This window comes from Dasypus novemcinctus, chromosome 26 (genome assembly GCF_030445035.2).
Source record: "Dasypus novemcinctus isolate mDasNov1 chromosome 26, mDasNov1.1.hap2, whole genome shotgun sequence".
Classification (NCBI taxonomy): Eukaryota; Metazoa; Chordata; class Mammalia; order Cingulata; family Dasypodidae; genus Dasypus; species Dasypus novemcinctus.
This window is the reverse complement of record NC_080698.1, coordinates 55,590,995-55,614,740: the sequence shown is the minus strand read 5'-3', so window position 1 is coordinate 55,614,740 and position 23,746 is coordinate 55,590,995. Positions and strand designations below refer to the sequence as shown.

Sequence of the window (23,746 nt, the reverse complement as noted above, 5' to 3'; positions counted from 1 at the left end):
TTATATTTCTACCAAACATTTAATATAATTTAATTTAAGTAATTTAAAGACTCTCAGGAGAGTGCCTAAATGACTTTCTTCAGTCTCAGATGGGAATGATCAAAGAGTTTTTTCTTTGTAGCACAGGTTAAATTTGTTGGCAATATTTATATAGTTCAAAAATGTCCGATCTTTTGAATTAGAACACGTTCTGCGGGAGCATAGTCCCTGCCCTCCGTGGACCTAGCTCTTGTTATCTTTAGTCTCCAAGAAGTGCAGTCCCTGTCTCCTTTTCTGGTGTCTTCCTTTGTCAGTGTCATGGCCATGCTTCCTAACACTTGTCTAGGGGGCCGCAACCGCTGCTGAGCAGACAGGTAAATGGGCGCGGGCGGGGGGATGGGCTGCACCTGAGCCAGGTGGGAAGGCATCACTGCGTGCGGCCGGGGCCTCGGCTGCCTGGAAGTGGAGCCCTCGCGCGCCCCTACGTCTCCAGTGCTGGGCCTGGGGGAGCAGGGGCAGCTTGCCTGGGGCTTCATCCTAACCCCGTGTTCGTTTTCTTGCTAGCTGTGTGACCTTGGGCAGCCTCGCTTCTCTGAGTACAAATGGTGTTTGGTGAATGGGTTACAGGTATGCCACGAGCTATTGAGGGATGTTTGTTTGTTTTCCTCCTTTTGTAGTGATAAATATTAAACCATTTTTCTTATGAAATACTCATAAATTTACCACAAGACAGAAGTCCTATTTGAATACCGTTTGTCTTGCTCCCTCAGTAAACGTCTGAATTCAGTAATGTAATTGTTGTCTTGTGTGTAAGACTTTTAGTAAAGTACTGCTGCCAGGGATGCCTCTGTGATGGTTACATAAAATAGGACTCCTCCAGGTTGGCCATATGCAAATGTTACTATGTGGCGGATTATGAAAGAGATTGGGAAGTGCAGTAGTAAATTAATCCTGAGTCACCAAGGAAAGGCTGGCTATTCCTTTCAGCAAGCAGAGAAGTATGTAATTCATTTTATAACCGTTTCTTTGTAAAATATTTTGATATGTTTTAGACTTTGGAGGAATAAACTTCTCTGAATAATAAAATTATATATATCGTCCTAAGTCTGGTTTTGTTTAGCTATCACTATAATTGGATGTAGCATTTGATTCTTTGTATGCCTTTGCTGGAGATCCTAAAATGATTATTGGGGCTTTGATATGTTCAAGAAGCAGTCTTACCAAGCTTCAGTAGTTCACTTGCTACCCTTCCTTCACTGTTTAGCTCAAGTGACTGACACACTTTTCTTTGGTCTCAGGAAAGTGGGGGCTCAGCAAGAACTGATTACCGAGCCATTCAACTAGTCAAGGAAAAAAAGCAGAAAGGAACTGAGAACAATGCAGGTGAGGATGTGTGTGCTTTTGAGGTCATTTCTTCTGATGGAAATAGGGATCTGAGAGCTATCTTGTGTCTTAATTAAGGATAGAAGAAACAGAGTAGGCAATTCTGTGTTCTTTCTATTACTTTTGCTTCCCAAATTCCCTTTTATCAACCCCCAAGTGGACCTAAAGGAAAAAAAATAACAATTCCCAGCATCATTAGGGGCATGTTCTGTCTGCTAAAAGAACTGCGTGAAAGTTAGGGGTTGCTCCCGTGTCTCTTACTTGGAAGACAGACCCTGACTCCCGTGTCTCTTACTTGGAAGGCTACTGAGGTAAATGAGCGAGCAAGCCCCAGGCGTCGGAAAAGCAGAGACAGGATTGGGAAGGGAAATGGCCATTGGCCCTTGACTTTGGCCTTGAGAGCACCTTAGAGTGCGGGGCTGCTGCTGTCTCCAAGGACAGCCAGTACATAGTACCCGCGGGGGAGTGTCCTGTGCCATTAAGGGCCTCCATTTCAGAGTTAGGTCAAAATTTCATTGTAAAACATCAATTTATTTTAATTTTTAAAAAGCATTTCTGTGGATGAAACAAGACCTGCTAGTTTGTTGCCTCATGTGTAATCCAGCTCTGAAAATGCAATTGTGGAATGCAGTGTTTAAAGAACACTGGCAAATCTTTTTGTGAAGGTAACAGTGAATTATTTCAGTATCTGCCCCCCCCATATGTACTTGTGTATTTCATTTGTCTTTTATTTTAAAAACATCATGGTGTATGTAGGATCAGCGATACGATTTTATATCTTGCTTTCTATTAATAATATCACGCCTTCTTATTTAAAATAACAACGTCCTATTTTCTGTTAGTTTCTTGAAGCAAGTATTTCCCTTCAGTGAATGTTGTACATGTCACTGTTCACTATGGTTTAGGAACTTACCTCCACTATTTATACAATACCCAAGTGGAATTTACAGAGAAAAGAGACGTAAGCGTGTGGTGATAGTGGACATCCACAGCCTGCAAGAATTCACCCCGTCAGGCAGAACGATGAAGGAGACCAGGCAAGCTTATTTATCTTAGTTGGTGATCTTGAACTTGAAGGGGAAAGAATGCTAAAAGCATTCAGGCATATGAAGCACGCGTTGCCTTGGAGTAACAGATTTATTTTAAAAAGACTTGTTTTTATAAAGTCTTCATTTTTAAAAAAATAAGGACACTGTTGGGGATTGAACTACAGCCGCCATAGGACACATTCAAGACCTAACCCTGGGTCCTGTGAGTATGAACCCATTTGTAAATGGGATCTTTGAAGACCCTGTAAGATGAGGCCAAAGAGAAAGAGAGTAAGCCTTAATTCAGTATGGCCCAAGGCCTTATGAAAGCAAAAAAATTTGGACACAAGCTGCAGGAGGAGACTAGAGGCAGATGGCCATGTGATCAGAGGCAAAGATGGATTGCCAGCAGGCCACCGTCAGAATGCTAGAGTGTTCAGAGATGGCATGACCTGCTAATACCTTGGTTTTGGACTTCTAGCCCCACACTAACCCCTGAAACAGACAACAGATTCCTATCAGTTAAGCAGACCAGTCCATGGTATTTGTTCTAGCAGCCCTGGCAAACTAAGACAGTTTTTGATACTGAGAGCAGGATGCTGCTGTGACAAATACCTAATTGGAAGAAGTTTGAGGTACTTGCTACAAAAAGCCTATAGTGGTTTGAAGAGACTGCCAGTAGAGATGTGGAAATTAAAGGTGATTCTGGTGAGGGCTCAGAAAAAGGATCTATAGAGAAAGTTTCTATCATCGTAGAGAATGTGTATGTTATCATGAACAGGATGTTGGTAGAAATCTGGATGTTAAAGGTGCTTCCAGTGAGGCCTTGGCAGGAAGTGGCGAATGCTATTAGAGACTGGAGGAAAGGCGATCCTTGTTTGAAAGTGGCAGAGGACTTGTCAATAGTGAATTCTGATGTCAAATGGAAGGCAGAACTTCGAAGTGATCAAGCTGGATATTTAGCTGATGCGATTTCCAGGCAAAGTGTGGAAGGCACAACCTGATTTCTCCGTGCTGCTTATGTAAACTATGAGAGGAAAAAGATAAACTGCAGACTGAATTGTTAAGCAGACAGAACCAGCATGGGGTGGTGACTTAGAAATTTCTCAGCCGGAACAGACAGTGTGCTCTGAGGCTAGAGGCAGAAGCAGTCTAATGGTGTCCTCCTTGAGCTCTCAGGTGAGTCCCCAGAGAATGGGGCTTCATGGGGGTGGCTGGACAGCAGTTTGCTGAGGAGAAAGGGGTGTGACTCAGTGAATCCCGTCAACCTTCTCAGATAAAGTCAGAATGGGAGATCCACTTGTCCAGGAAGGCTCTCAGGAGTCCTCTTATATGATGACTTGGAACCCCTTCAATTGCACAGGAAGCTGGCAAAGTCTTTGGGAATTTTATATGAGAAGAAACACTGCCAGCCTGGCTAGAAAGGGACTGAGATGGGACGGAGGAAGGAAGAGTGACTTCAAGGGCAGAATGGTGGCAGCAGAGGTCTAGGCAGAAGAGATTTCATAAGATGAAGAGAGCGTGTTGTTGCCTGTCATTTGGACCAGGGGGTCAGAGTGTATACGGCCTCCACGCCGGTGTTTGGAGAGAACGTGGCTGCCCTCCGGGTGGCTGGAGGGGTGGGCTGCTGCTTCAGCAGAGGACAAAGCATTGAGCCACAGGCAGTTCTCAGGCCTTGAGTCTAATGGACCTATGACCCCTGTTTTCCTTCTTGTTTCTCCTTTCTGGAACTGGAATGTCCTATACCTGTCCCACCACTGTATTTTGGAAATAACTTGTTTTCTTAGGCTTCACAAGGTCACTGATAGAAAAAGAATAAACTTAAGAAAGTAATTTTTTTAAAAGCAGAGGGGGAACAGATGTGGCTCCAGCAGTTGGGTGCCCGTCTCCCACAGGGTTGGTCCCAGGTTTGGATCCCTGTGCCTCCTAAAGAAGAGTAGATGCAATGAGCTGAAGGATGAGCAGACACAACGAGCAGGGAATGGATGTGGCTCAAGTGGTTGCGCACCTCCCTCCCATATGGGAGGGCTCAGGTATGGTTCCCAGTGCCTCCTAAAAAGAAGATGAACAGACAACAAGGAGACACAATGAAGAGAGACAACAAGCAGACACAGCGAGCCGGCAACAAGTAGACAGATGAGGGAGCTGGGGTGGGTGGCAGGAATTGAATTGTAGCAAGAATTATAGAATGAAACATCCTAAAGTTGAATAATTGACTCACCAGACTCATAAAACAGGGACCCTCCTTGCTCAAGGGGTCACAAATGCAAATAAACACCTGCAGGACACTGTTCTGCTAACGGGAGTCGGTGAGGGGTGCTTGGGGGGATCAGGGGTGTTGTGTGGGCCCCGGGGGTCAGAGGGCAGGGCAGGGCCCGCATCCCAGGACATCCTTACCAGGCAGGCATGTGGGTCCAGCATGGCTAAGGCTGCATGAGTTTAAAGAAGAGTCAGAAACCAGATTTCAGTGCAAAACTTCTCAATGCATGAGTGTGACATCCTATTCAGGTTTTAAGAAGCATTCTGCATAGTCCAAACAACATATCTTTGGGTAATACAGTCCCTGCGTTGTCATTTTTTCACCTCTGAGCAGAAAGAAAAAAAAGCAAAAAGAAAAATTCCATACATTCCTTGGAAAACCAAGATGTAAGCAGATACTGTGTCAAACACAAAAACGCATAATTCAGGAGAAAGGATATCACCGTTTTTCAAGAATAAGAATATGAACAATAACCACAGAAAAAGTTGCACATGTCAGAGGCTAATGCTTGTCTAGATTTTCTGCTCTTTCATGGAATTTGTATGGTAAACACTCTTTCAGACCCCTAGGATTTGGGAAACTTCCCATAATCTGGATGCCAAAACCTAAAGACATGACAAAGATACCCTGCAAAAAAGAGCTGCAGATTGGTGGTTTAGGAATCCAGATGGAAATGTCCTAAATACAGCACAATTAGGATCTGGCAGCATATCTAATATAATAGCTCCAAATAATGGGTTTTAATCACATAGTTTGAAAATGATTTACTGCTAGGAAATCCATTAAACACATGTTCTTCACTCTGTCCCACGCTGTGTTCCAGCGGTACTCAGCCACTGCCCCCTTGACTACTGTAGGCTGCCCCCAGTTTCTCCGCCGCTATGGGCATTCCTAGTCATCCTGTACATGAGTTACTGGATTGTCCTTCCCAGCTATGCCAGTCATTACCAATTTACTGTCACATCCTTGCAAACTCTGTTTCCTCAGCTTACCTGTCAGTGGGCTTCCAGCAAGGTTTGTCCAGTGGGAGGCATCAATAGATTAAGATGTGAGTGGAAGAGAGAGACCAGACTCCTCTCTGCCTCTGTCCCAGCTCTGGTGGGAGTTTGTGGGCAGTCCTGATACAGCCCTGGCTCCTGGGCCCTGACTGGCTCTCACTGCTCTGCTGATGCTGGCTCGCCCCTTTGTCTCTCCCAGTCTTGGGGGCAGGGATGGTGGTGGTTTCCTGTTGTACCAGGCTCTGGGTATTTGGCTGCTGCATGGATGTCCCTCTTTGAAATACCTAGAATGTTCTGCTGTTCCTGATTGGACCCTGAATTACAACCCACACATAGAACTTCTCGAAGGCAGGGACTGTGGTGGCCACTTCATTGTATGTGAAACTTGCCCAGGGTCCCCCCTCAGTGGCGCCCTCTGCCCATAGGGTGCCCTGTACCTCCTCACGCTAGCAGGCATCACAGTGCAGTGTGAGTGTAGGTTTGCGGGCCCCCGAGAAGCATGCATCCCTGTCCCTGGATCACAGCCGGCAGTGTGGACTGACCGTTAGACCACAGTGCCTGATGCCTGGTCAGCATTCAGGAAGTACTCGTTGGTCTCTAAAACCTGACCGGACCATTACCACTGAACAGGTTTCAAATCAAAGCTGTGAAATTAAACCTAGAGGGCCAGCATCAGCCTGGTCCCGAAACCTGACAGAGGTGTGAGAGCTCACATTTTAAGGCTCGCACGCACCCAGCTGTTTCACGTTCCTTACCTCTATCACTTCAGTCTTCACGACAGCCCTTTGAGGTACAGGTACGATGTCTTTATTTTCCAGATGAGGAACTTGAAGTGCAAAGAGATTGACAAGATGGGTGGCTAGCTAGAGTGTGGCAGGACCAGGAGTTGAATCCAAGGCAGTCTAGTTCCAGAGCCTTCACCCAGCCCAGCGGCTACACAGTACACAAGACAGCTGTCCCACCTCCGGCTGGGATACGGAAATCCTGGGAAAAGTACCAGTACATGGGCTTCAGCACAGGTAGGGGCTGTTTGGCTTCGTAAGGCAGTCTGTGTAATTTACCAATCACAGAAGATCAGGAGAACCAGATTATCTTCTAAGATGTGCCCAAGGGCAGTTGATAAAATTCATCACCCACTGCTGATTTAAAAACGATTGTATACCTTCACCAGCTAGGAACCAAAACATTGGGAGAGGAGGGAAGAAATTTTTAAGATGTTTTCTTTTGTGTTGTGCATGGCAGACCTCCATGCTGCTGCTTCGGGAGCTTCATCATGTTTTAAAATGCTTTTCAGGCCATTTGGATGTCAGGCGGATGTTTATTTTATGTATGACCTATGGTGAGATAGGTCACAGGCCCGTTTTTATTAGTGTTATATTTTTATAACATCTATTCAAAGTGTCCATTATTGCTGATGTTTAACTTTGTTAAATCAACTTTTGGACTTTAAACAATGACTCAAAACCTTTCAAGCTTTTTTCTCAATTAACCAAGACTGTTGGAATCCTGACCTTTCCAAGCATGTAAATATCTAAACCAAAGCAAAATACCTAAGAGGAAAAAGGCAGCCTTTGAGCTGTGCATTTGGAAACCCAAACCTACATTACAGCATAATCTTATCACATCAAAAATGCGTTTCATTTTCTAGTTTGTTGAACATTCCATGTTCTTAACTCAGAAACTGACACACAATTTTTGCAGGCATTTCCCAGGGAAGCATTCCAGTAAAATGCCTTCATTATTTGTGATGAAGTACATGAAAGATCTCGCGTTGCTGCCCGTTCCCTTCACATGCCTTCCCCGTCGGATCTGTCTGGTGCCAGCTCCACATCCCATTCCAGCGGGGGGTGAGCCTGGTTGCTCTCGCAGCCCTCATCGTGGACCTCTTTGACATGTCTTTGTTCTGTGTGAATGTGTGGCACATCCTCTCCTTTTTCAGCAATGTCAAAACCTGGGTGTTAGTTTTCCAATCCTTTTCCAGTTCTCTTTGTTTACACTCGGGCATTTCTGGTTATTTTCAAGATGTTGACTACTGGCTGAGGGGCTGATAGGTTCTGCTAGCAAATTAAACAAAAACAAAAAACTGTTGCAAACCTTAACCAAGTAGGAACCAAAAACCTCCTCATAATAGCAGTCAGGCTAACAGCATTTTCAATGGAGAGATACTAGAAGCATCCCCACTAAAATTGGGGGAAAAGGCAATAAAAAGCTACCCATGTGATAATATTTGATGCTTTTATGGAAGATTAGAGAAAAAGGGGCAAGCAAATAGAAATGAGGAAGTGATGATTATTTATAGATGGTGAGATGATCAGGCTTAGAAAACCTAAGGGAATTGACCTAAATAATTAGAAATTAGAAAAATTCACACAAATATTTGCATGTATCGAAGTAGTAGCTTTTCTGTTAGAAGCGTCAGAAAAAATAATGAAAAAAATCAATTTCATTCATAATAGCCATAAACATTATAAAATATCTCAAGATCACTGATGGCAATTATGCTGCACCTGTGTCAGACACCTACTATGTACTTGGGTAGAAATATATAATTCTGCTTAATTTACATGCTTTATTCAGTCCTTTTAAATTCCCGAAGGAACTTAAAAACAGCTCTTAGTTTTAAGTTGATCTGGAAGAATGGAGTGAGAATATCTGAAAAAGAGAAGTTACGGGGCTGGGGAGACTGGTTCTGTTGTTACCAAGATTTCCTGTGACACGTTTGTCATATAACGTGTGGCTGGCGCTGGAGAAGAGCTGGGCAGCAGAATAAAAGAGTGTTGGTACCCTAAGCACGTGATACGGAACCTGTTTTTCAAACCATTGAGGAAGGGATGAGCATTCTGTTGAAGGCCCTGTAATACTCGTTTTCTCTTGGGAAAAAAAGTAATTTGGATTCCTTAGGCACGTTCACCTGCAGTTCCACCACCCAGAACAAACCACTTGATGTTTTCGTGCCAAACATTTTCCTGTCTGCATATATAAAACACTTTACGCCCATGTAATTTTACCTGCTTTTTGCTCTCAGTGATGTGATGTACTCCCTGTGAAGGAATGTATTTATATGTTGCGTCTTTTTAATAGCTGGTTCTGACTAAACAGGACATGGGAATTTTCGGGGTTCTGTGAGAGCATTGAGCCCCAGTGCTTCCGGCATCCCCTCTGTGTATGAGCCAGGTCTCCTGCCCGTGGGAGAGTCGTGAGGATGGCCACTTGGGTCCCTTTCCACACCCGTCAGGAGCAGGGAGGCCCCTGCGGTGGAGGCGTGCACCCTCGAGGACCGGCCTGCTGCCCTGGGGCCTGGCCTTCCCCAGCGGTGAGGAGGATCCCTGCATGTGGCTGGCACTGCGCTCTCCCGAGCTGCCCCGCGGCACCACCTTCAGGGGCCTCCAAGGCAGGGCCGCCAGGCTTGGTGGAGCCCTTGGTCTGAGCCAGGCTCTGTGGTCAGCAGGTTCTAGTGGCCCTGAGAGGCGAGGCGAGGGAGGTGTTGCTACCTTACGTCTAGCAAAGTTACTGGAATGATTTCTCCATGATTCCTTTTTTTTTTTTTAAAGATTTATTTATTTCTCTCCCCTTTCTCCCCACCCCCCCCCCCACCCCCCACCCCCGGTTGTCTGTCCTCTATTTGCTGCCTGTCCTCTATTTGCTGCGTCGTTGGCTTTGTCCACTTCTGTTGTCAGCGGCATGGGAATCTGTGTTTCTTTTTGTTGCGTCATCTTGTGTCAGCTCTCCGTGTGGGAGTCACCATTCCTGGGCAGGCTGCACTTTCTTTCGCGCTGGGCGGCTGTCCTTATGGGGTGCAGTCCTTATGCGTGGGACTCCCCTACTTGGGGGACACCCCTGCGTGGCACGGCACTCCTTGTGCACATCAGCACTGTGCATGGGCCAGCTCCACACGGGTCAAGGAGGCCCGGGGTTTGAACCGCGGACCTCCCATGTGGCAGACGGACACTCTAACCACTGGGCCAAGTCCTCTTCCCTCCATCATTCTTATTTACTTTAGCATACTTGCCTGCACACATTTAGTGGAGGAATGCAATGTTTTTATCCTATCTCTTGCTTCATAGATTATGAATTTACAACTGGTGTTGCATCATTATAAAATAAACAATGAAAAGTGAATGGCACACTGCTTTATCTTGTTCTTAGAAGTAAAAAAGTAGATAATATTAGATAAACATTATTTAAATCTTGACTACTTTTATAAGACCTAAAAAGATGCGTTTTTTTATGCCTTCCTAAGTTTTATTCCTCAGTGGCTTTTATAATATTCCTTAAAACATGTCTCAGTATGTTTGAATTTAAAAAGCAAAGTTAGACTTTTTATGAGAAAATCAGTATAACGTGATTAACTTTTTGTAATAAAGCTTGGCTTTGCCAGTTAAATTTTGTGGCAGGCCTTGTCCCTAAATTGAATGAGCTAATTCTATAGCTCCAAAGCTTTCATGGGATTAGATTTACATTTCATCAAGATGAGCATTTTGCTTTTAAAATAAATATTTTTAATTAGCAAAAGTTCATGCTGGCCATGTCTCATTCTTGGAATAAGTAACATTTATACACAGATAGATGAATTAATTAGGGAAAAGCCAACTAGCTGGTCTCACTCATCTTGAGATGCATTTTCAATACAATCAGGCTTTTAATATTTCATAATAGTCCATCAGAGCATCTAAGGTATTCTCTCGTTCTGACTGATTCTGTGCCACTCAATTGTCATGGTGGCTCAATCCAGAAGAAAAATCTTACCTCTAGGAAGCATTTTTTTTAAAGGAATACAATTTCCATTTAAGTATGTATTTTTATTACAGGGAAATATGCTAGAGCGATAAAGAGTTGACAACACACGGATGTATTAAGGTAAAATTCTTATGCAGAAGCAGAGATCCTCAAGGCTTGGCGCCTCTGCCGTGCTGCCTCGCCCTGGTCCGGGCCCTGCCTGCGGTTGGGAGAGACGACTGCAGGTGGAAAGGGCACTAGACGCAGAGCGCGCCCAGAGCTCAGCCAGCGCCAGGGTTGCTGGGCCCCCTGCAGTATTCCAAGGTGTTAGGGACCTACCTTTCCCCACCACGGCGGGGGAGCTAACTCTGTGGTCCCTGGAAAACCGAAACTTGACCTCAGTCATCCTGGTTAGTGATTGAAAGAGAATTCCTCAGGCATCGGGGGGAAGAACCCTCTGCACAGGAAGAAACCTGAGGCTGCCCGCAGGCAAGAGCGAGCCCTGAGGGCCGGGGAGTGCCCGAGGTGTACCCGCAGCCAGCCACCTGCAGGAAAGCTCGGGACACGGGCCGTGCTGGAGGACCTGGGGACCCAGAGAAGCAGCAGAAGCGTTCACAGTAGCGTAACTCGCCATGAGCAGCTGCAGGGGGTTAGAGCCTCAGAACTGATGTCTGCACCAACCCTCAAGTGAACGAGGGCTGCCACCAGTACAGCTCATCTCCTGTAGCAGAGTCAGGACACGCGATACCAGGAAAGAAATGAAAATAAGCAGAATCTAACCTCTTAATGTGTTTTGTCGATTTTCTTTAACTTAAGATTAATCAGAAGGTCTCACAAAGAAATATTTTTCAGATGTTTGGCGAGCCCTTCGTTGTCACTGGTTTATCTTTTGTTAAATCAACAAAATTAAATACTTTTATTAAAAATAACTTGTGTGATATTTGTTGTAAAATGGCTTTCCTCTACCTGTTCGTATATATGTATCTAGGGATGCCTGGACATAGCAATAATAACAGCTGAAAATCTTTGGTGTGTGCTGCCAACCAGGCATGATGCTAAGCTCTCATGTATTTACTTGTTTAATCCTCCCAAAAACTTCATTTGACTTTATTATGTGGTAAAGACATTGTACAGGTGGAAAACACTGAGGTCCAGAGGCTGTCTGCTCAGGTCCCATAGCAAAGTAGTTGGAGCCCGGGCTTGAGCCCAGGCCACTGGCCTGCGTACAACATGCTCCTCCCTGCTCCTCTAGCCGCCCCCGGAGTTTCTCAAAGCTCACACTGTCATTTCTGGGCCTCAGGGTGGTTTCTTTGTGCTTTTTTTTTTTTCCACATGTATTTTTACAAAGTGGGTGAAATGATTGTTTTTCAGAAAGGAAGCTGGACGGAAGGGTTTGGAAGCTGTTTGGCATGCTCCTGAACTGAGCGAGAGTGGGGTGGGATGGCCTGCTTTCTCGACCTTGTTCTATCACAGTTGTGCTCAGTGCGTCTGTTGGGCAGCAGGCGCTGGTGGAGTTAGGCAGGGTGAGCCTCTGCCCTCGAGAAATGAGAGGTGGCGGAAGATGCGTAATACATTTTTTAACTGTCTCATCAGATCCTCTTTTCCCTTTGCCTCTTACCTCAGGGTTGTCCCTGCTGAGTCATCCCGAGTCTGCCGGGCTGTGCACAGTGACCATGAGTAGAAAGGGTTTCCCACAGTGGGGCCTCAGCTAGGCCGGGGCCTGTAGAGAGTGTCTTCCAGACGTGCAGGCTTGTCTGTTTTATTTTAGGATCTGCAGGGTCTACTCAGAGAAAAAATAAAGGTGGCAAAGTCAGCCCTCCGCACTCCCACCCAAGCCGGAGCAGCTGGTTGTGTGGGAGCCTCGTGGTGCCCAGTGGAGGACTGACCGTTCCAGGCCCAGTGGCCGGGGCGCAGCGTGTTCACATCCAGTTGCTGCAGGTAAGAGCCAGGGGTCTGGGAGGTGGGCCGAGGAGCTGGGGTCCAGGCGGGGCCAGGTGGGCGGGGAGGAATCCAGACAATGGCTTAGGAAGGCCTTGTAGGTGAGGACAGTGTCCCAGCGGCCAGGACGGCTCACCGCCGGCCATTGCCTCATGTTCTTTCTCACCCCAGCTGTGGAAACAGGCCCCAAGACTATTTTACATCCTGAAGAGCTCTGTGCAGTGCAGCCTCACCCCTCTTCCCATCTGGTTGCATGCATTGGTTCACACTTTCACCTTTGGCTTTTACACAGGAGCCTCATAATGGTCTTTACGTGTTGGGGTTCTCTGCCTCCCCCAGTCTTTGGGGCTCTCTTACACTGGAATGGGTCTGTGGCATCAAGACGAGGCACTGCCCCTTGCCCTGCCTGGCTCTTGCCTGGACCTGCTGCTTTTCTGAGAAGGGGTGTCAGCCTCCTCTGACACCTCAGACAGCCCCTGTCGTGCCTTCCTCTGGGCTACACACCAGGTGCTGTGATCGCTCTTGTGCTATGTAGAAGGTGGTTTCATGTCGGGTCTCCCCCCCACCCCCCTTTTCTTGCCTATCAAGTATGTGAGCCCTTAGGGACAGGCCAGCCCCATAAGGACATGGCCTTACACGGACCCAGCAGGGCCTGCCTTCCCTGGCAGCCACTCCCTGGATGCTCTCCAGAAACACTGGTGTTGCAGCTCCAAGCACACTTTGGTGCTCAGGCTTGTTTATGAGCGTGGAAGTGAGGTCACATGGCAGGGTTTTGAGGAAGTAGAGACGTGAAGGCTGAGGACGGCTAGCTTGGATTCTTGACCCAGCATCTCTGGGATTCTTGACGCTCTGCAGGCTGTAGACTGCCAGGCAGACACCAAAGAACACCTGAGTGCTCACCCAACTATGGTTCTGATGCTCAGAAGACGAGTTGAGAGAAAGATGAAATATGTGGGGTTTGTGGTCCTGGGATAGGCCCTTGAGGGAAGGACTGAGCTGGCCATGAAGAGTCCATGGGGTTTAGATGAAGCCAGAAGGGGGAGGGTAGCAGGGGCGGCAGTAATGGGGCTGGTGCGGGGTTCGGGGGGATTCTTGGGAAGATGGGTGCAACTTGCAGCAGCACGTGCAGCAATTGGGAGCTGGCATGGGCACCTGGATGGCGGCGGGGTCCCAGGTTTGGCTGCAGCTCAGAGCTTGCAACAAAATAAACGGATTCTCCAAAGATAGGAGCCATGAACAGGGCAGGGCTGTGACCCGCCTGAGAGCCTCCGACCATGGGACTTTGGAGCATACTCCCTGCCTGGAGATCAGAAGCCAAGAAGAACTGTGAAGCTGGGAGATGGGAACAAAGTGGGTACCACTGGCGGAGCAGGAGCCAGTCGGGGAGGGAGTGGCGGGAGTCTTCTTAGAGACACCGCACTTAGCGAAGCCGAGGTTGCAGCCTTTGCCTGTCCCGTGATACCAGCTGCTGTGACCTTGGACAAGTTACCCATGCTGGGCTTCAGTTCTGTCATCTGTAAAGTGGGAATGGTGGCCCTCGGTGCCTGGCGCACAGAAAAGGTCCTTGAGGGTGTGGGGGAACGAGAAGTGTGGGCCTGGAGAGCTCCTTGAAGGCAACACGGCTGTGGTGGGAGGAGGCTGGGGCCAGACGCCCGAGCCAAGGCAGGCGCAGCCATTGCTGACTCGGGTGACCCAGGGCCTGGCAGGCTTACCCCCTCCCCTTCAGGGAGATCCTTGAGAATCTGGTTCCTTGCCGCTGTCCGTGGGTTGGGCCGAGGTGAGACAGGGCAGCACAGAGAAGGTCTTTTGATGTGGCCCTGTCTAGGTTGTTAGCAGATGAAGGTGGCCTCAGGGCAGGAGGGCCGAGGTGGGCACTTGGGGAGCAGTGTTGGCACCCTCCAACACAAGGAATTCAGGGACCCACAGGCAGGAAGTTGGCATTGGGACCCGGGGGAGGTGTTTTGCATGTAGGAGCCACTAGAAGCACAGGAGAACCCAGGAGAGAAGCCGAGGTGGGCGGAGGAGCCAGACAGTAGAAGTTTCAAGGCTCAGCTGGGATCAAGGAGAGAGAATTGGGCAGAGGAGGTAGGTCCAATCCCTGGTACCAGTTACTGCCAGGTCCTTGGGCCGTGGTGGTGGGACTTGTTCTACTGGGTCTTGCAGGCAAAGGTGAACAGCACTGCTGGGCTCTGTTTAATGACACACATGAAAGATTTTTCCATTGTCCCCTGCAGGATGAGCCCTCCAGTGAAGGAGTCTTGCCACTTGTATCCAGTCTGCAGCCTTCCATGGTCCACCCTGTCTTCGCCGTCGACTTGCCCGTCTATGTCCTCCAGGTGTGGATGCCTTATAGCTCTTTATTTTTATTGTTAAAATTATTAAACAGCTGGCTGGCTTCCTGAAGGCCACCTTGACCACAGCAGGTTGGTGCCCAGGTAGGCCTCCCTGGGAGACACGTTGGGCTGGTTTCCATGGACATTTGCTGCTTTGGGAAAAAGGTGGGTAGATGGCAAGGCTAACAGGCTCTAGTTCATATCTGTTTGTGGTGGAGCTCAGACTTGCCAACAAGGCAAAATTTCATAGACTCTTGGACTTTCTCCTCTGGGAAGTTGGTAGGCCAGCTTTTAACTTATGGGAAAATAGACCTAGAATAATTAAGTGGTTTGCTTAAGTGGTTAATAACAGGTGGCAGTGGATAATTCAGATTTGGATATAAAGTAATGGAAGGATGTAGCTTAGCTAATTTCCAAATTATTTAATATATGTATTATTCAATTGTGCAAGTAGTCATTTTAGTTCTGTCACATTCAAATTGGGCAGTTCAACATTTTTCTTATCATCGGAAGTAACTATTGAATCAAGTAATGGGAAGAGGCAGAAGAGTGGACCCTCGGGCCAGGTGGGGGACGAGGGAACATGTCAGTTGGATGGTGGTTTGGCAGTGTGGATCCAGCAAACCTCAGCAGTGTCTACTCCGTTTTGTCTGGCAACCCCACGCATGCTACTGTATTCCTAGGGAAATACAGGGGCATGCAGACAGCCAAAGTGTGCTTGCTCTGGTGTTGAGTCTGATGGTGAAAGAGTCGGGGCTCGTCTTCTGATGAGAGGAGATGGAGTCAGTGAGTTATATGCAGCCTGGAGGTTGGAATGCTGTTTGGCAAATAAGAAATGACATAGAGGAATTACCTCATAACTTGGAAAGATGTTTACCATAGATGAAGTGGGAACAAAGGGGACAAAAATAAGGATGATCTCATTTGTGCAAACAGATGTGTGAGTGCTTGAACGTGTGTGGGTATATATCAGCATGCAAAGAAAAAAAATCTGGAAAAACAGACTTTCTTCCTTGTTCTGGTTTATCCACATTTCAGTTGTTTGCTTCAAGAGACGTGCTTTTAAAATAAAGGGGAAACAAGTTTTTGTTAATGAAGAAAAATCAGAAATGCCTTCTTCGCCAACCCCATGGGCTTATGCTGTCTGTGGGCGTTTGGGTGAAACAGTGAACGCCGTCGAATCCCTGCGGTTGCACTTGAGCTGCTGGTGCTCAGAACCCAGGCCTACATCTGGCCTGACTCCCGCTCTCCTCTGCCCTCGCCCCCTCTGCTGCTTCCACAGGAGGTGCTTCCTGCTCCTGTCGACACGGCTGGTCCTGAAGGCGCCTGGCTCCCACAGAGTACCATCAACCTGCAGGACCTGCAGTGATGTCATCCTCCTGCTTTGGGAGAGACGAGTACTGTCACCTCCAGTTCGTTCTTCTCCCCCGAAGACTTGAGCTAGATGGTCTCGTGGGCCGGGGTGAGGCTCATCGCCAGTTTCCACTCCAGAGTCCCAGCTCCTCCTACATAAGACATTGTGGTGCACTCGTGGAAGATGCTTTGCTTTTGTTTTATCAGGAACCAGTTTTGGGGGCTGGGTGCGAGACTGCCTTGTCCCCGAGCAGCACTTGCGTGCTGTGAGCGCCCCTGGCGGCGAGGAACGTGCTCAGCTCGTTGTCCTTGTCTAATGTGATATGGGCCTTAGAGCTTGGGTTGCAGCTTCTGCAGGAAATAGGGCAGATTACACCTTGATCAGTAGAAAGTGAAAATGACGTCTTTTAGCTTCCGTGGTTGACAGTTTCACTCCAGAGGTAACTAGAAATACCCTGTTCTTTCTGAGCACTCACGTAACAGGCCATTTCCCAGTGCCTTGGCTGGCGTTTGTGGCGACCAGGGAATGGTGGCCACGTCGTCACAGGGAAGCCCTATCCTAGTCCACGTTGGAACTCTTGTTCTCACTGCGGAGGCAGCGTGGGCAGTGCCAGCTGGCAGCGCGTCGGGGGGCAGCGGCGGGTGGGGTGGGGCCCCCCAGGATCTGCTAGTGAGTCCTCTCGGTAGAACCCACTTGGCAGCTCAGAGTTTAGGAATGGGAGAGTTAAAACTTTAAAAATTTTTCCAGATTTCGTATTTGAGTGTTAACGTTTAACAGTCATTTAAGAACAGTTTGTAAAGTGATGTTTTGAATCCTGTAATTTTTCCTAGGACTGCATTAAGGGTGTGTGCCTATATGTTTTATTGTTGCGGTTGGCGATGTGCATATGTCAACATATATTTTTACAGAGCGACGGCTGTCTCGTGAAGGGAGACAAGTTGATAATCTTGCACATTATTTATTTGTTAACTACAGTTAATGGGAGGGACACAGGGTCGTTTCAGAAATGCTTCCTCTTGCCTTGTGCCTTTCAAAGTGTGTTTGTTCAGATGCTTTTTTGATCTCAGGCTTGGAATCTTCCAGACCCTGCCCGAGCTGTGTCTCCTCCGCTCCTTGAGGTCAGGGGCTTGGGGGATGACACCACCATTCTGCCGCGACCCCTTTCTACCTGTCCTGCTTGGAAGTATGGTCTGCCTGGAAGAATTCAAGCCACATTTGTGTCTGGTTCTTTTCCACAGAATTCTGTGCTGCGCCACAGACCAAAGTCCAGGGGCTGACCCCCTGGCACCGTACCTGCCAGGCCATCCAGGACTGACTGACTCGCAGCCCCTCTGCCCCCTGCGGGGAGCTGGGCCCACCTGCCAGTGCAGCCGCGGAGCCCCCCACCCCCTCAGGCCCGCTGCCTCCCCCGTGCCCCTCGGTGAAGGCCCTCCACAGAATGATTGGCACTGGCTGCCAGTGTTTTCTGGGCACTGTGGTTTGCTGCTGGTGAGGGGCCCGACTTTAGAGCAAATGAATAAAAGTTTTTTGTACGGTCCACCCAGCAGAGGCTTCGTGTGGCTTCATTTGAGGAGCTGTGTCCAGTGTTGAAGTAACTCCTCCCTTCAGTGTGTGGTAATAACCTCCACCGCCGCCCAGCTTGCGTTCTTCTGCCGGGGCCGTGGGGCCAACCCTGCGCTACGTCTGAACAGGAAATGGGAGTTTCCACACAATGCTGTTGTCCCTCTTTTAAAGCTGCCTTTGCAGGCGAGACCCAAGATGCTGCCCGCCCCCCCAGCTGATTAGGGCAGGGGTCTAAGAGGCCGCAGCGGCAGCCTCCTGAGACAGGCCCTCAGGACACCAGCGAGACCTGCGTGAGGTTTATTTCAGGGCCAGTAAGGAAACGTACAGGAGGACACTGCAAGCACGAGTGCCAGTTTAAATCATGACCCAGCCGAAGCCCAGCGCAGCCTCTCCCCCGCTGTCGGCGCCGTTAGGAGCTTCAGCCGAACACCCCAGCCAGGGCTGCAGAAGGTTAAGTGAAGAAGAACAGCAGCTCCTCCTTCTCCTTGTCCTGGAGCACGTGCTCCGACGCCTTCTTCGATCTGGTCGGCAGCGGGCGAGAGCGGCACAGCAGCTTTCTGCCTCTCTGCGGAGAGAGGATGGGAGCTGCTCAGCATTTACCCCCGAGGCCCAGCTGAGCAGTGATTTTTGTCTACCCCGCCCTAGGCGTGGGGCAAGTGTTGGGCTTGGGGACCTTCAAGATCCCTCAGACCCTCTCAGCTGCTCCCCTTAGCAGACTGGGTCAGCCCGGCAAGACTCAGGCTGATTTATTCTGAATAACCTGGGAGTGCCAGCAGCCTTCGCCAGCATTTACTGGTGTCTGTGCCCTGATCACTGGCTCCTGGACGGGGGCGAGGAGGGGGGTGGGTGGTAGCCTGGCCACATAGAATGGAAACCGCCAGAATGCCCCCATTTCCTTTGCTGAGGCCCCTACGGTCTTGGCCCCTTCCCCAGGGCCCAGGGTCCCGTCTCCGGGTGAGAACTGCTGGCCTGGAGATCAGAAGCCAGCTCCCGTATTGTCCGCTGGGTGGCCGCATTCAGGGTCTAGGCCTTTTTTAGGGGCCACACGTTCTGTTGTCAGGGCTGCCGTGGGCCAAGGGACTTGACCGGTCCAGGTGGTGGTGGCAGCTGCGGCCCACTCCATGGGGTGGGGGCTTGGAGACCAGTGCTAAGGGGGCGCCTCGTGATGGGTAAGGAGCTTGACCAGGGGCCTGGCCGCCTTGTAGGTGGGACCGGCAGTGCTGCCGCCTGCCCTGAGCGGGGGGGCACACCCCGGGACAGGGCCTGGGGGACAGGCGTGCGTGTGCAGCCCGAAGGGCCTGGCCCGGCCCACCTCAGGCAGGGCGGCTGCCCCCGAGGCCTGCCCAGCGGGCTCGGCCTGGGTAGAAGGCCTCCCCAGAGCTGAGGGTGTCCCCAGGAGGAGGCCGGTCCTGAGAGAAGGGGGCAGAGCCTGGGCGCAGCGGACGGCAGGCCCCGGGAACTGATGCCTGTCTCGACCCTGGCCTTGCCTGGCCACCAAGTCGCTCCTCGCAGAGCCTCAGATCACTCTGCAAAGTGGGGTGTGCCCCATTCTGGCCCTGCCGGTCCCCTCCTCAGATGCCCTTCCTTGGCAGTGACCAGGACGAGCGAGCGACCCGCCTACCTTCTTCTTGATCTCGGCCTGGGCCCGGGCCTGGGCTCGCTGCAGGCGTTCCTCCTGCAGCTGCTTTTGCAGCCTGACTTTCTCTTCTCGCAGTCTGGGTGGAGGTGGTGGGCAGGAGGTGGCATTAGGGCTGGAGCGGGGTGGGGGGAGCCCTGGGGGTCCTGCCCACCCCATCCCAGCCACACCACGCAGCCCCAGAAGCCAGGCTCCAGCCCTCCCCCGCTCACGGTCCCCTGCCCTTCCCCAGCAGGACCTGCTCCCACCCACAGCCAGAGAACAAGGTTCCTCTGGCGAGGACAGCCTGTACCAGGAGGTGCGCTGGCCCTGCCTGGCCTCTTGTTCCTGCTCCTGCTTCCCGGGGATCTGGCCCCAGCCTCCCTTGCCAGAGGCCAGTGCGCCTCAGTTCAGATCCCGGGCTCACTCACGGCTGTGCCCTTGTGCCCCTCATCTCACCCTTCGAGACCCCTGCCCCCAGTGAGCTCAGCCAGGCCAGGCTCTATCCAGCCCTCCTCCTGGGCAGCAGCCGTTCGCCCAGCGCCTGCCCTAAGCGGGGTCCCTCACCGGGCCCCTCACCCTGCCATCAGGTACATGCTGGCCACACCCTCGCTCTTCTAGGTGCTCTCCCTTCCCTGAGTCTCGGGACTCGACCTCTGCTGACTGTAAATCATCAACCTCACCTTCGCCATCACCTCCTCCAGGAAGCCTTCCCAGTACCCGCAGGCCGGGTTTGAAACCCCCTCTTGGTCCACCCGCCCCCCCCAACAGCCCTGAGCTTCTGTCTGGCAGCAGGCACTCTGGGCGTCCTGTCTCCTCCGTCTGTCCCTAGGGCACTCGGCGTGGAGGCCGCGTGGGGAGCTGGACTTGCGCTCCCCAGGGCCCCTGCTGGCCGTGGAGCCGCTCACCGGGTCCTCCGCTCCTTCTCCTTGGCCTTCTCGGCCTGCTGGATCTTGGCCTGGGGCACGCGCTCCAGGCTCTCGATGAGCTCCTCCAGCTGGTGCTCGATGACGGTGAGCATCTGCACCGTGCCCAGGTTGCTGTCCTGCTGCGTCCCGATGCAGTGCTGGTACACGGTCAGCACCTTGCGGTTCAGGTTCTCCAGCAGCTTGTCCTGCGGCAGGGCCTGGCGTCAGTGGCCCCCGAGGCCCGGCAAGCCCCGCTGCAACACGGCCCGACAGGTGAGCGTGTGCAGGGCCCTGCCTGGCGCAACGCGGGAGCTCAGGGGGCAGACCTTGGAGACCTGGGCTTCCCTCGGCCCGCGCTGCCCGGCTCCTCACCCCGTGGGGCAGCCACGACGTCCCACGTCGCCCTCGCCTGGCCTGTCTCCGGCCGCCCACCGAGGCCCCCTCACTGCACCAACCTCGCTCCCCTTCTCGCCCGCCCTGAGTGCCCCTCAGCCTGAGCGACGATGCAGAAAGGGCTTGGGGCAAGGAGCACGTGAGGAGAGGTGGGCGGAAAGACTCAGGGGGCCTGGGACCTGGCCAGTGCCCACCGAGGGTCAGCGGGACCCCCAGTGCTGCAGCCCGTGGACCCTGCCTGGCACCCAGCGCACAGGGGCCCCGGGTCAGCGCTTGAGTGGTGGACTGGGCATGCCCCTGCCCCAGGCCAGTCCCCACCCCGCTGCCCTCTGTCCCCTCCGCATTCTTCCAGCCTGGCTCTTCCTCCCCACAGGGTCACCTGGCATGTGTCTAAGAAACAGACATTTGTTGAACAAAGGAAGGAAGGAAAGAAGGTGTGAGGTGTGCCAGGCTGCTGGGTCTGCACGTGTGGGAACGGGCGGCCAGTGGTGGCGCCCTCGGCCAGGCCACCAAGGAACCACGTGGGCGGCTAGGCCACCAAGGGGCCACATGGGCAGCCCCCAGCACTCCGTGCAGCCCTTGGGCAGGGCCCCGGCCCCTCTGCCCCCAGGCACAATTAGAATCCAGTCAGGTGTCCGGCCTGAGGGAGGGGACGGCCCCCCAGCCCAGCACCCTCCCCAGCAGAGGGACCCTTACCTGGGCGGTGGCCTCCTGCGTCCCGCGGCATCTCTTCCGGCCGCCCCATCCCCTCGTGGCCGCCCGGCTCGGGCCTGACCTACCTGCTGGTCACCCTGGTACTCTCCAAAGTGGAAGACCCGGGCTTTGAGCTCCAGCTCGGCGGCCGTCTCCTCCTCCTTGGCGATGGACATCATGAGCGTGGTGATCCACTGCTTCAGCTGGTTCACCTCCCTGTCCCTGCGGGAGGACCGGCAGGGCAGCTTACCAGCGAGCCCCCGCCCGCCTGTAGGACGCCGGCCCCTGGCCCCCGCCCGTCTGTAGGGCGCCCCGCCCCTGGCCCCCACCCGTCTGTAGGGCGCCCCGCCCCTGGCCCCCGCCCGCCTGTGGGACGCCCGCCTGTGGGACGCCCGCCCCTGGCCCCCGCCCGCCTGTAGGACGCCCGCCCCTGGCCCCCGCCCGTCTGTAGGACGCCCGCCCCTGGCTGGCCTGAGGTTTAGCTGACAGCAGGGGCACAGTGTTGGCACAGGGCCTGGCATACAGTAGGGCTCAATAATTCTGGGCTGGAACTGGAAAATCTTTTAAAACACAGCTTGATGGAAGTCTAGCTTGCCCATCATGAAATCCACCCCTGACGTGTCCAAGTCAGTAGTTTTCAGCATGTCCTCTAAGTTGCGCAACCATCACCATAATCTTAGAATGTTTTCCTCACCCCTAAAAGAAACCCGGTACCCATTAGCAGTCGTTTCTTCCACCATCTCCTCACGGCCCTTGGAAAACATTAATGAGTCACTTCTGTGGCTTTGCCTCTTCTGGCGGTTTCGCCTAAGTGGAATTGTACAACATGTGGCCTTTTGCATCTGGCTTCTTTTGCCTAACACAGTGTCTTCAAGGTTCATCTGTGCTGTCCCATCAATCAGGACCTCGTTCCTTTTTAGGACCAAATAATATTCCATCACGTGGCCATGGTGCAGGTAGTTTATCCTCTCATCAGTTGGCAGAAACATGGATTGTTCCCACTTTTGGACTATTATAAATAAAGCTGCTATGAACATTCACATACAAGTTTTTGCACTTCTCTTGGGCATACGTTTAAGAGTGAAATTACAGCAGTCAACTTTTCAACCAAAGAGTCAAAAATTCTCAAACACCTTTAAACAGTACGGCACACACTGTGACCATGCTCATTACATACCGGCCCATCATGCCACTGCTCAGCCAGCGGAGCCCGGGGGCGCAAAAGGCGTTCAGGTATCCCCTGATCAGAGTCTCCCATGGTTGCTGATAGAACCTACTGATGTTTTCGCAATCTTACCCCTGAGCATAGGAACGTAGGCCCCGGGCCCCCTGTACTCCTCCCCACCCCCTGGGCGGCGGCATTTGTGGGGGCCGAGGATAGAGCTGACTTGGGCTGGGGAGACAGAAGGCAGAGGCCAGGAGGCCAGCGCCCACCCACAAGTGTCAGCAGGGACCAAGCAGATCTGACCATCTATACTGGACTGATGGACAGCTAAAGAGGCCACAGCAGTTCAAACACAAAGCCACAGCACTGGAGGTTAGACATGAATGTATCTTTGTTGGGGGGCCCTTCTATATTTTGCTGTGGAGGTACAATGGACATATGGTAAAATGCACCCATTTTATGTTGTACCATTTTATGAATTTTGGCAAATTTATACACCTGTGTATGCATCAACACAATCAAGATACAGATCATTCCTATCACCCCCCAAATTTCCTCATGCCCCCTTCATTCCCAAATGGCCCGAAATCTCCCACCACAGATTGATTTTTCCCACGTGGAAGGTAGACCTGTAAGCTGGTCGCCAGTGACACTTGCCTCCTTGCGTTCATACTCCCGTGTAACCTCTTCCCTTGAGTGTGGGCAAAATCCAGTGACTTGCTCCAAACCAATGGCATAAGGAATGGATGTCACTTCTGTGTTTAGGATAGAAAAAAGTGTGACCTCTGTCTTGCTAGCAGGCTCTGTTGTCCTCTTGGCTTGCACACTTTGATAGGGCAAGCTGCCCTGATGGAGAGGCCTACATGGGGGCAAGGGACTAAGGACAGCTCCCAGCCAACCATCGCACAACCCTCGAGGAACTGAGTCGTGCAACAACCACAGGACCTGGATGTGAATCTTCTGCCAGGGGATCCTTGAGATGGGACCACAGCCTAGGCAATCCCACACGAAGCAGAGGACCCAGAGAAGCTGTGCCCAGATTCTTGATCCACAGAAAACGTGCGATGATACATGTACATTTACTATTTTAAGCTGCTAAATTGGGGGGGGGGGGTGGAGGCAGTAATTTGTTATGCAGCAATATATAACTAATATACCCAGTTGTAGAGGTTCAAATGAATAATGTAGTATGTATCCTTTCTGTCTGGCTTCTAGCAGCATCATGCCTGAGGGTCATCCATGTTATCACATATGCTAATAATTTGTTCCTTTTTATGGCGGAATAGTTCATGGTATGTACGCCCCTCTCGGCGCCTGCCTCAGCCCCTGCCCCCGTCTGTGCTCTAATCAGCAGAACCTGTGAGTGTGTTACATTACATGGCCAAGGTGGAATGAAGGTTGCAGGTGGAATTAAGAATGA

At 51.2% G+C, this 23,746-nt stretch overlaps 2 protein-coding genes across 12 annotated transcripts in view; one reads left to right on the top strand and one right to left on the bottom strand.

Annotated features, from left to right (window-relative positions):
* Positions 1–17,532, top strand: part of ZXDC (ZXD family zinc finger C) — a 33,144-nt gene extending 15,612 nt beyond the window's left edge. The window contains exons 7-12 of one of the 5 annotated variants that reach the window (XR_009183615.2): positions 544–606; positions 1,278–1,362; positions 12,133–12,302; positions 14,537–14,638; positions 15,918–16,097; positions 17,228–17,532. Coding sequence is in view for 4 of the 5 variants with exons in the window: in XM_004449093.5 (XP_004449150.2) it covers positions 544–606; positions 1,278–1,362; positions 12,133–12,302; positions 14,537–14,638; positions 15,918–16,004 (507 nt within the window). In the remaining variant the exon portion in view is untranslated. Of the gene's footprint in view, positions 1–543; positions 607–1,277; positions 1,363–7,349; positions 11,855–12,132; positions 12,303–14,536; positions 14,639–15,917 lie in introns of those variants that run through there. The other 4 variants (XM_004449094.5, XM_004449093.5, XM_004449095.5 and 1 more) reach the window with 4 other exon arrangements.
* Positions 17,533–17,835: 303 nt separating this feature from the next.
* CFAP100 (cilia and flagella associated protein 100) overlaps positions 17,836–23,746 on the bottom strand; it is a 58,993-nt gene continuing 53,082 nt past the window's right edge. For 5 of the 7 annotated variants that reach the window (XM_058288567.1, XM_058288572.1, XM_058288566.2 and 2 more), the window contains exons 14-16: positions 21,248–21,383; positions 20,076–20,281; positions 17,836–18,117 (exon numbers count right to left, since the gene is read on the bottom strand). In XM_058288567.1, coding sequence (XP_058144550.1) covers positions 17,907–18,117; positions 20,076–20,281; positions 21,248–21,383 — 553 coding nt within the window. In that variant the 3' untranslated portion in view covers positions 17,836–17,906. Of the gene's footprint in view, positions 18,118–19,173; positions 19,268–20,075; positions 20,282–21,247; positions 21,384–23,746 lie in introns of all 7 variants that reach the window. The other 2 variants (XM_071212246.1, XM_058288573.1) reach the window with 1 other exon arrangement.